The 13,149-nt window shown below is 30.9% G+C and overlaps 1 protein-coding gene across 1 annotated transcript in view; it reads right to left on the reverse strand.

Moving 5' to 3' along the window:
- LOC143082923 (uncharacterized) overlaps positions 1-13,149 on the reverse strand; it is a 39,355-nt gene that overhangs the window by 11,633 nt on the left and 14,573 nt on the right. Inside the window, exons 12-17 of the mRNA XM_076258940.1 lie at positions 12,304-12,450; positions 9,383-9,583; positions 8,308-8,470; positions 7,385-7,499; positions 6,112-6,777; positions 4,955-5,218 (exon numbers count right to left, since the gene is read on the reverse strand). Of these exons, the coding sequence (XP_076115055.1) occupies positions 4,955-5,218; positions 6,112-6,777; positions 7,385-7,499; positions 8,308-8,470; positions 9,383-9,583; positions 12,304-12,450 (1,556 nt within the window). The remainder of the gene's footprint in view (positions 1-4,954; positions 5,219-6,111; positions 6,778-7,384; positions 7,500-8,307; positions 8,471-9,382; positions 9,584-12,303; positions 12,451-13,149) is intronic.

The raw sequence follows: 13,149 nt of genomic DNA on the forward strand, positions 1-13,149 counted from the left end.
ACTTTTAAAAATTCCATTTGTTCATAATAACTAGTCAAGCCGTTAATTTTATTAATATAAAATTGAGTAATTTACTTTTAATGAAAATCATTTAGATTTGGTAGAAACTCCAATGTATGCTAGAATAGGGAAGAATGTAATAATCAAAACACTAATCCCATTTGTGACCCATATATTCTTGACATGATGGATTTGGGAACCATTTCCTAACCAGTTCAAGGACACATTTTGGTATTAAATCTCTCCTGTGATACGTATATTTTCTCCTTGGTCTGTCCCTTTTAAGTGCGTCTCTCTTTCTCCTTAAATATCTTGGGTCGTTCCACACCCCTCTATGAAAAAGGTTTGTCCAAAAACGTTTGAATTTATCTTTTCTTAAGAAAGAATTTCTTTCATGAGGTGCACAATTTTCATTTTCCCACCACATTTGTCTATTTCGTTCATCTGTTATACACGGGCGACATAAACAATAACTACATTCAGGTGACTCTTGTTCCTGTTCAATATGATAATTTTCTGAATGGTCATTGCTTTCAGAATTGTTCACATTATTCTGGTCATAATTAGCCTCTTTAAAATCCCAATCATTATGAGCAAAAAAGTAATATATTGCATCTCTCTGCTCTTGTGTAACTTCAAGTGCTAACACAGAAGTGACATTACTACATTCATTGTTTCCCTCCATGTTTTATAAAATGGAAATGAACTTCCAAAATCTAGGATGTGTAATCTGCAACCCAAGGCACAATGAGGATTTTGATTTGAACAGATTTAATAAAAGTACTTGGAAATGTTGATAAACATTCTTTTGGGTAAAATAATAGTTCACAATTAAAAAAAAATATCAGATATATTTTTGAAAAAGGAATCTTCATTTTTTTTATTTTCTTTATCCCAAGTAAGGCCTCAAAAATGCCCTATGACAGTGATATTTTACACATGCCGTGTTTGTGTGTCATTACTTTGGCGGGAATGGACATATCTGCAAGTACTAAAACTGTAACTGATACATTAGTAAAGGGGTGTGAGAAATTTTTAAGAACAATAAAGATTAATGTTCAAAACAAAAATAGTAAAATTCTTTATCATAAATTTTATTTTTAAATCTCATTCATATTTATCTCCTAAATTTGTCAAAAATTATTAACAAAATATATTACATATATATATTAATAAATTTGACTTGAGTACTTATATACCCCTTCTTAAATTAAATAGATTGATCCATATGTCAGACAACATTACCTCCTCAGCCTTTCTTATAGTATTTCTAATAATAATTTTTGTAAACGATCTTTGTTGAAAATGTCAGAAAGTGAGAAAAAAGGTAGAAAAAGAACTCCGTGTTTTCGGATTGAAGTATCAGGTACTGAGGAAAAGAAGGATGAAATTTTTGGAAAATTTGCTTCAATTAGACAAGAATTGACAAAAAAAACAAACAAACCTATGGGAAACCTGCAGGTTATTGAAGCTTTATTGCAAAAATGGAATGAAGAGAATGATACCAGTAACACCCAGTCAGAAGAGTTTCAAGAGAAACCCTGTCCATCCACATTCATCAGATCAAAGAAAGGAGACACAAACCAACATATTTTTCTGACTGCAGAAGATTCATTTAAGAGGCTGATATCGGTTGTTGATTGGCATGCAAGATGTTGTAAAGAAAAACTTAAACCTACAAAAATGTTGAAAAAAGGACATGTTTGCAAAACAAGCCTAAAATGTAACGATAAAGAGACACCTCATGTATTTTCTTGGTCCTCCTCTCCTTATTTACCCACAAAGGATTACTTGGTGAACAGTAGAGTAAATCATGGGATTACATGTAGTGGAATATTGCCTGCAGTCTACAAGAGATTTGCACAAGGATCAGGAATAGGGGTTATAAGTGATGAAAATCGTGCATCCTTTTTCAACGTTCACAGTCAGCACATACAAGAGGAGTATAAATATTCAACTGACAAAGCACTTTTACAAGAGATAGCATCTTATGAAGAACTTGATAGCAAGATAGACATTATGTCAGATGCAAGACACGGCTGGCGTAAGAATGAAAAAGATACAAGTGTTGTTTGCATTGGAGAAAAAACACATAAAGTTATCAGTTGTGAACATGTAACGAAAACAATGGACCCTGTATCTCAACGACATGAAAGACTTGGGACAGAGAAGATCTTCAACTATTTACATGAAAACGATGTAACAGTGAATGTTCATTGCCATGACAGGAATTTGTCAATAAACAAATATGTAAGGGAAAATACAAAAGCAATCAATCAGAACGATGTATGGCATTGTGTTAAGTCTGTAAAATCAGCTTTAAAGAAGGTGTCAACTGGATCTAAATCTTCTGAGGGGAAAACATGGTCATTTCAGTTATCAGACAAGCTTGAACCTGTGGCTACCCACATGCATTGGGCTATTCAGAACTGCAACCAAGATGAAAAGAAACTGAAGAAGAGTTTATTAAATATCCTCGGTCACTATAAGAATATTCACACTGACTGCCATGAGAGTGCCAGGTGTAAGGTTGATGACAAATATGAACTGTCACGAATTTTAATAACCTCGCCAGTTGCTGAAAAACTTCTTTTAAGTGTAATACTTAATTCAACACTATACAAATATGCAAAGGATTATGTTCTTGGAAGGGATACATTTTATGTTGAGAGTTTTAACAATGTAACAAATATTTATCAAAACAAAAGAATTGTGTTCGGTGATAGCCAATACAATGCCCGAGCCAACCTTAGTGTACTTCACTGGAATGAAAATGTTGATAGAGACTTTACTTCAGTGTCAAATAATCAAAATCACAGGATGCCAAGGAGTAAAAAAGGGAAGAAAAACTACAAAAGAGCTACATATAAATTTAGAGACAATATTTGGTCAAGATTTATGAAAAGTATTTATTCAAAAAGAAATCGTAGACAGTAGAACAAAAAAAGTGTTTTAAATGTGATATTTCAAATAAAATTCTGCAGTTTTCAAGACATTTGTTTTTTTAATTAACTAGAAATAAGCACAGTACAAGAAATTTAATACTGTGTACTATTTTCTGTAAATTTTTGTTTTTCTATTTCTGTAATTATAATTTAGACACTTACTGTAAATTATTCATACTAATTAATTTTTATCACTCATTGCAATTTTAATTATACTTACATGTGTACATTTCTGTTACAAAGATACATAAAATTTATCATTCAGATACAGCCATGTGTTATTATTATAAACAGATGATGTGTATATTTATAAATAGGATGTTGATAACAACAAGCTCCTCCCATCCCCATATAGGTTTTATTGCTTACCACCTGGTAATTTTTATAGGTCAAGTCAGGTCTTTAAGTTAATATGATACTTGTATTAAAATCTTTACATAACACTTACAGAGTTTCAAAAGTAATTCAATTATAAATAAAACCAACCAGACATTTCAGGGTGAGTCTTCTTGTTTAGCAGATCTTAGTCTAGGGTTAAAGTTTTTAAAGCATCAATCTGTTTCAAAAACCAACAATGAGTTGCATTAAATTGTTACTGTAACTTCTTTATAGCCATTTTGAAAGAGAAAGTATCCTGAGCTGTTTTTTTTTAAATGTTCATTAAGATTTGTTTTATAGATAATCATGTTATGCTCATTGTTGAAGGATATACGGTGATCTGTGGTTGTTTATTTCTATGTCTTTGCTCTCTCTGGTTGAGAGTTAATTGTCTCATTGACAATTACAACACATCCTCTTATCTTTATACATAGACTTACTAGTAATTAAGTTTTGGATTCAACTTTATTCTTTTTCACTGACAGCATCAGTCTTAGACACGACAACGGGTTATGCGTATTACCATTTTTTTTTTTAAACTTCTGATAAATCTTACATATAAGATTGAAGGGAGGGGGTACATATGCTGCCCTCAACTTTAGAAGTTGTGTTATGCTTAAATTCTTAAAATACTTAGTTCACAAGTAAACACAATGAGATACCACATTTCTTTCAACAAATTTTATAATTTTGAAAAAAAAAAAAAAAAAAAAAAAATCGAAAAAAAAGGGGGGTGCACCATACCCAGAGTGATGATTTTTCATTTTGTACAAGTATATCTTCATTTATCATATATTCTCCTTTAAAATTAACAAATGTGTGTCAGAATTGCACATATAAATGGAATGTTTTAGCTTTTTAAGTTCAAAATTTTTGATTATTCATCTGATTGTTAATCTGAATTTTGGTGAAAATTGACAATTTTTGACTAAATTTTTTTTTTTAAAGAAAAAAAAACACACGACTTTCTTTTTATTTTCTGAATATATAGAATGTGGTCTTTCAAAATTTGTCAATGACATGTCATGGTATTGTTGGTCTTGGGAGATAAACAGATTTAAAATTTTAAAGTTTTTGAAATTTTTCATTTTCGAATTTTAACACATTTTTAAATGGTTGCTATGGAAACAAACTATTTAGTAAATTCACAATTTTAACGTTTTTATATAGTTTGGGGTTTTGTTTGTCAATACTGTAAATATACATATCCTTTGTATTGATTAACTTTATTTCTATGGGACTTTAAATTCCCTTATTATATATTTTCAAAAAGGGTCTTTTTTCACATATTCAGGCAAAATGTTGATTTGATGGTTACCATGGCAACGGGCATAATACAGGGAAAATAAAGACAGAATTTTGACAATCTACCAAAGTTCTTATGATATAGGGCAAAAAAAATTACTTCTGTGACATGCCATGAATCACCTTCTGCATGATTTTTACAAAGACCGGTACTTAAATGTCCATCTTGCAAAGATGAACTATGAAATGTTTCAAGATAAAGATGTCTTCATAAAAATATTTATTCAATTTGATTGCTTTTGCTTTCATCAATCAGGTACTTTCTTAAAATGTCGTCAACATAAATAAATTCTTTAAAACAAAAAAATTGTTCATATGATACTTACAGGGGCCTGCCATGTGCTATCTTCATCACTTGTAGCATGAGGTGATAAGTCATAAAGTACACCATTACCAAGGGTAGGACAATCTCCTTGTATAGGAATATTAATGGTTGGACCTTTAGCTGGACTGATAGAATTTGTTTTTCTTGGTGATGGCACAACATCTTCCATAGCATCCTCATTCTGACGTTTCATGCTTTCAAACATTCTAGCTTCAAATGAATCAGTTACTTCTGCTATTTGGTATTTTGCAAAATCATACGGTTTCTGAAATGGCAAAATAGAGTTTATTTTCATGTAACAATGGCTGAAAGAGAAAGAAACAGATTAGCATAAAATCTGTTTTCGACATAAGAAAATGTCTGTACCAAGTCAGGAATATGACAGTTGTTATCCATTAGTTTGATGTGTATGAGCTTTTGATTTTGCCATTTGATTAGAGACTTTCCTTTTTGAATTTTCCTCAGAGTTCAGTATTTTTCTGATTTTACTTTTTGAAAGAATGTATTATCAGCCTAATATCTATTAATGTTTTAATTCATTTACTTATACCATTACATCAAACTTTAAATATCACATTGCTTTTGGTGGTTTGGAAAAGTGAAGTGACAGAACAGAAAGCAACTTCTTAGCCCTATATAGCTAGTTGCCAACTAGAATGAGTCTTTGGTACATAATAAGATCTTTGTTATGGTATACTGTCTGTTTTACTATATGGAAGACAGACAATTGAAAAGTACTACCCATAAGAGTGATACTCAACTTCATTCAGACTCTAAACATAACATTAATTTTAATTTTTAAACATACAGAAAAGCATACCTTCACCAACGCTTTGTGATAAGCCATTAAATGGAATGTGTTTAGATAACACATGTGGAGTGTTTTACTCTTATTACAATGGTTTTGTCTCTTCTAGTAAAATGTTTTGACCTAAAATTCATAATTTGATAAGCTGCTCTCTTATGTTGTTTAAAAACATCATAAATAAACCTCATAATTAATAAATCATAACAATTTAATAACTACAAGGATCCACACTAGTACATGTTAGTCTTCCCTGTAGCATGCTTAATTTGATGCAAATTAGCTAACAAAAACCTACTGGCTGACTATAAAAGGGTGCCAATCCAGTTTCAATTTCATTCTAAAATATTTACCTCAGATGATTTTGCTATTGACTTTCTTACATCTGCCTGAGAAATTTCCCTTAAAGACTTCCGACTCATACGTGAAATGCTCCTATTTGTAAGAGTTGCTTCTAAAGGATCTTGTAATTGACTAGCACTTAATTCTGGACTACCACTGGCCTTTTTAGGTCCATTTTGCAAAGGTTTCAGATTTAATTTTGTATCTTTAGAAGTTTTTGATCCCACATTCATTTCAGAAAATCCTGTGTCTGTAGTACTGCCTTTTTTAGAGGCAACATTTTTAGAAGGTTTCTTCTCAGTTTTATTTTTCCGTTTATCACTAGAAGTTTGTGGACTAGCACCAGCACTAGATGTGCCACTATTAGGTCTATGTACAACTGTGCCACTCTGTGGCCTTCCTCCAGAGGTACCACTTCCAGGTCGACCTAATGATGTACCACTGTTTGGTCGACCCAGAGATGTGCCACTATGTGGCCTACTATTCGAACCACTATGAGGTCTACTATTTGAGCCACTAGCTGGCCTGGACCCAGGTAGTTTTTTTCTAAGTTTACTGTCATTTTCATCACTACTAGACTGGTTGCCATTATGAAAATCATCTTCAGGCTTTGGACCTCTTGACAATGTGGGTCTACTTCCTTTTCTATGTCCTTTGGTTGTTGAAACTGTATTAGTCTGCAATAAAAGTAAGTTTGATAAAACTGGAAAATACAACATAAAAAAAGCTGGTGACAGATTTTTTTTTAAAGATTTCTATTTTTAAAATCATTCAGTGAACAAAAATATGATATTTATTCCGTTAATCCTTTTGACTTCATACTATTTGTATTCCAAGCTTTGAACAAGTCACCAATTTATGTTCATGCACTTGTTCACAGGACAGACATTGAACTTCAGCATTTTCCGTATTTTCAATCTGAATAAAAATGCAAAGATTTTTACAAGAACTAAATCCAACATTTTCTCCATGTATACCTGACAAATGTTTCATCATTATTATTTTGAACACTTTTACAAATTTTACCACGATCCATTTCAATGAAAACTTACATTTTTTTTAACATACAATATGGTCTTTTATAATCATTTCATTATGGATAACATAATTATAATGCTTTTTAAAAACTGACATTAAAATACGGATTGATGTCTCACTGATGTTTACACAACATTTCATTATACTCAAAACATTTTAAGGGTCTTCAGTTGCTTGATGGGACAGTTGTAATGTCATAATATATTAAACATAATTATAAATATTAATATACAGTCGATATCTTACCTTTATATGATCTACATCATTATCAACTATATTGTTTGGAGATAAACGCCTCTTGGGAGCTGACTTAGGTTTGGATACAAACAAAAACATTTCATTATTCTCTTCCTCAATTTCACTGAAATGGAAAGATGTTAGAATCTGCACAAAGGTAATACTTACTGCTCGCTCATTAACACCTAGTCTACACCTACACTGGGATGTATTAACCACGGGGGGGTCTCAACATGGGATTTTGGATACAGGTGTGCAGCTGGGATTTTAAAAACACCCCCCATTCATATATTGAATAATTGTGAAATCCCTACCTATACATATATTTCACAGCGAAATCATAACCCATTCATATATTTATTGTGACAGTGTAATTAAATTTAATCAATATCAAAACTTGTGTAAATAAGTTTCAGCAGATGTGGAAATTTTAATGACAAAGAGTTTGGGAAATTCAGTGAAGATCGTTGCACAACAAACTGAAATTTATGACCCATTGATATATCACAATCGGTCAATTACTACCTATTGATATATTTCCTCGGTAAAATTGCACCCCATTGATATATTTGACGGATCAAAAAAGGGATCCATTCCAGCGGCACACATGTATATACCTTTATATAGGAAGAGACCCCCCCGTGGTATTAACACTTTTGATCATTAACACCTAGTCTACACCTACACTGGGATGTATTAACACTTTTGATATGTTCATGGTTGTGATATGTTTAATCAAGTCATACCTAAATTTTGTATGTCCTTATGTAAATCTAGTGTCAATGTTAATTGCTTCTTTAAATACTTACTAAATTTCTTTTCAATTCATTTCAGTTAAAATTAAAATATAGATACTTTTACCAAACTCTCTATACATTTGCAAATTATTCATGTTTCAACAACCAATGAATTTATGCCTTATATAAACCTACTCATCACTTTCTTCATACTCTCCTCCGCCTTCATCCTCAATGTCTGATTCTGAATGACCTCCATGTATATCTAGCACATCCTCTCTGTTTAACATGGCTATCACATTACTTACAGATTCATCCATATCTTTACCATCTCCTTGGTAATTCCTTACATTATATTCTAGGTAACAAAAAAATTAAAGTATATTTATTCAAGGTGCTACATCTTGATAATGAAGAAGCTTCTGTGGAAGTTCCATAACATTCCATGAAGGTTTTACAAAGATATTGAAGTATAAAAAAAACTTTAACCAAAAATTGAACTCAATGTTGATGCTGCAATTAACAACAGAATGTAAGATAACTTTGTGTCAATTTTGCACCTTTTGTCATATGCTTAAACAAAACAAAGCTATTCCAGAAATTTTGTCATTTCAATCTTTAAACTTTAAAATTTAACTTTAATAACAGTTAATGCATTCATACTTTATGAACAATTAAACAGTAAAACATGTAAACAGGAAAAAGAGAAACCTTATCAATTCAGAGGTCAAAGACAAACAAAGTAACAAGTTAAGCAAAACTGTCAAGTACATGTTTAGGTAGCAGGGGCCAGTATTGAAGCCTTTTCAAGGACACTCTAGTGTCAGTTTAATATTCATATACAAGTACCAAAAAAAGTTAAGGTGACAATCTCAATGATTTTTCATGTGTATTAATGTGGTACCAAACACCTTGGCTAAAATTAATGTGGCTCGTTTAATTTTTATAATTTGTTGTTAAAATATTTACTTTGACCGTTTGACAAAAATATAAAAATTTCAAAAAAAATAAACCACACACCTTATAGAAAAAAATACATTTGATACAAAACTGTTTGACAGACACCAGTTTTGATCATTGAGAAACTTAATATTTCCTTAACAATAGAATTTAATTAAAATGTTTAGCTGATTTTTACAGAGTTATCACCCACCTTATGTACCACCTTAAGGAATTTTAATTGATGTTTCTCTTTTTTTGTCCACATTTAGGACCTATTTTCCAATGTGACAGATTAAGGACATACTTAGAAGTCAGCAAGATTTATTACCTCCACTCTTTCTAGTGTATATATCCTCTGCTTTGCTGGCAAATGATGGCCTACTCTCTACCCCTGAATCATTAGGGGAACCTGAGTTAAGGGACTCAGACTCAGAAGATGTTCTTCTTTGCCTGTTTGGTCTTAAGTGACTTAGAACACGACTAGCTTCTGGTGGTGACTTAGTCTGTGGAGATGAATTCTGATTTTCATCTGTAATATAAGCACACAAAATCAGAGCGATTTAAAAAATAAAAAAAAAATATACAAATTGTTATTAAACACATTTTATCTATTCTATTAAAGCTTCTAAATTTTTATTTCTTTGTTTATCACATTTTTCTTCTTCATCATATGTATTTTGGTTTTTTAACGATAGTAAATTATGAAAAACAAACCAAAACAATCAAATTATTTTCACACAAACATTTTGTTAATAAATTGGTACATAAACCAGGGATCTCCATGGCCTGTATAACGATGGCGCCCCGCCATCGTTCAAATGTCTTGCGCCATCGTTAAATTGTCTTGCGCCATCGTTAAATTGTCTTCCGCCATCGTTCAAAACTTCATCCTTTTTTGCAGCCTGACGCCATTTTTTGTATCAATTATAATCAAATGCATGTAATTGCATAACCCTTAGGCTTTTTATGTTATAATTCAATACAGTTCTAACGCCTGAGGGATATCCGGATTAAGATCGCTAATCACTTGTACCTGAGCTTGTACAGGTAGATCAACCAACCAGACAGGAGAATACTATCTGAGGATAGACGATCCATTTGTCGAATTAATCAACTAAGTTTCAGCAAATGATTATGATAATTTAGATTAAATAAATAAATTAATAATCCAGTTACAAAGAAAACAGTTTAACAAGTCGAACACATGCTTTATTTTGACTTATGCAATCAGCATCCCCCTTTTTCAAGAAGTACAAATACATTTGTAAGACGCAAAACAGTAAATATTATTTCATTGCAAATAACTCGAGTACTGCTGTAACGATAATTTAGAATTACTTTAAAAGTTTAAAAGTAAAAACTTAAATATTTCCTGTAAAGAAATATCGTATCGTAATTCCGAATTCATTTCGTATATTACAGTCAAATTGATACATCCGCTTTTCCGGTTTCTATTCAGACTCGAAAGATGCATGTTGCACAGCATCAATTTGCCAGATAAAGTCATTAAAAACCTTTTCATTTGTCAATGTTTTCTTTACAAATCTCTTTAACCTTTTACATAACCCGTACAAATCGTTTTGTTGTTGCTGCAAATCAGCCATACCGGTAATGGGTTCTGAATTTGACAGTGTCCATGAAAAATAAGCTCCACATCATGATTTTTAACCCCCATAACAATTACCAAAAATACAAGAAATCTACATGGGGACCTTCATGACAGCTTTTGGTCATTCTCGAATAAGTAGGGACCATGAAGACTTGGCATTTGAATGGTTAAAAACGGCAATAAATGAAAATATTGATACTTCTAATTCTATATTGAAAAATATTGATACTTCTAATTCTATATTGAAAATTCAAATAAATATAATTTAAATAAGCAATGATTTAGCATGTTCACCATTCCTTATATGGAGGGATTAAATACTTCCGATCGCGCTACACTGTACAGCGAAGACACGATTTTATAATGGTGAAAGTTCCTCCATCTTTCAATTTTCATCCATGGAGATCCCTGCATAAACACTGCTTATTATATGTTTACATATAAATAATTCTTATATGATTTGTACAAGTTCGCAAGTTGTTCTTAAAGTTGTTTATTTTCGATAGACTACGTTGACAGAACTTCTTTTCATAACTTATGTAAACAAGATGGCGTCAATAATAACACAATCCAGCTAGACGTTAACAAATTGTTTTTTTCATTCTATGTTAATAGTTAAATTGAATAATGAACACAAAACATTTCATTGAATGATAAAAAAGCAGAAAGCAATTTTCATGGAGTACATATTTTGGTGTAAAAGTCATATGAAACGAATGACTGGTAAAAAATAATTTTTATCCACTTCTTGAACCAATGCATGTATATATCATATAATCGTCATTTTTTTTCCTCTCTGTCGGTTATTATTTAACAAATATGGCAGCTCACTAAATGCCGTGTTTTGACTCCGAAGTTTACAGATTGTCACCTTATAGTAAACAATCAACAAAATTGCATGGGTATTGAGCACGTGTTTAACATGTACAATCAGACAATAGTTTATTTCAGTGACAGATCCATGCCTATTGCCGCCACCAAATTTTTATGAGGGTTCACGCTAAGGTCACTTTGCATACAGAAAATATGTCGGTGAATTGCTTCCTGGAAGCAAGCAATTAAAAAAAATAAACTTATTTTGAATATGGACAAATTAAAGAATTTTCTTTAGAAAAAAAGTATATGTACATAAGTTTAATAATGAAAACTATCCATTTAGTTATAAAAATCATATGCATCATTTTTTTTAATTTGAGGTTTCAAACGACTTTAACCAACAAATATATTCGTACGCCAGGCTAATTCAATGACACAAATATACAATTAATGTGTGAGAGAGTTGAAATTTTATTCCTCATCTCCAATTTTAAAGAATTATCAGGATTAAAATCCTTTTTAAAGAATTTATTGGTGTATAAACTGAACCAAGTCACTCACAAATATATCATAAAAGTCCTTTGGTCTTTTATTTGTTTGTGAGTGAATTGGTTCAGTTTATACTCCAATAAATTCCTTTTAAAAGGCATTTAATCCAATTATTATACCATTTCAATTTCTGCAAATTGTATAAGAAATGATAACACACATTTGTTAAAATGATTACAATCAATTTGTAAACTAATAATTATTGTTTAAAGTTATTGTTTTAAAAATTTTATTGTTTAAGAATAATTAAATGTAGTCTCCTATTTGTGTACTACCTTTTGTAGATCCAGCACTATTTACTCTGTCTTTATTGGAGTTATTTGGACCATTTTTAACACGTATCCGTCTCCTCTTGTGTCTGTCTGATGAAGGTTCTCGTGGTGGATGTGGCTGTACAATCATTTTATCTTGTCTGTCAATTTCTGAAAAGATCAAATTTTAAGTTTTAGACTTGATTTTATAATTTTATTGTATAACATTGTTAAATGTCAATAGATCTTTTACATCTTATCCAATAACTTAGCTATCCTGTAATGAGTATTTAAAATCTATGACAAATCTTTTATGATGAACTATACTATGTTGACACTACAAGAGCAATATTGTTTTACTAATTGGTAAACTTTTTTAATCTTTTGTTTATAAACATTTGATCATTTATCCCAATAAACTTAACAAGCTTCATAAAACATGAAATGAAAGTAACCAGAACTTTCTGAAATCTACATCTGAAATAATCAACACAACACATGATATGAAAAATATTCCTTGATCTGATACTTAACAAAAGTCACTTCAGCTTGAAATGTCAGTTAAAATGAATTTCACTAAGTTTATGATCAAGCAAATTTTTAGTCATGAGTAGATTTAAAACTTGTGTTAATAGGATGGTTCTATACTTTTTCTGTATCAAACCCAAGTTGTAGGTAAAAACATCTTGTCTTTTTTTCTTTTCTATGTGTATCGTGTAATGAGTGTGGTTGATTCAAGGAATTTCAACAAACTTTTGTTTTACAATCACAGAAATTAAAATTTGTATATGCATTCAAATTGTCTTTAAATCTTTTAACAAATTATTGCATAAATTTTACTTTTCTTTTGACAAACTAATGTAAGATTAT

This window comes from Mytilus galloprovincialis, chromosome 1 (genome assembly GCF_965363235.1).
Source record: "Mytilus galloprovincialis chromosome 1, xbMytGall1.hap1.1, whole genome shotgun sequence".
NCBI classification, from domain to species: domain Eukaryota; kingdom Metazoa; phylum Mollusca; class Bivalvia; order Mytilida; family Mytilidae; genus Mytilus; species Mytilus galloprovincialis.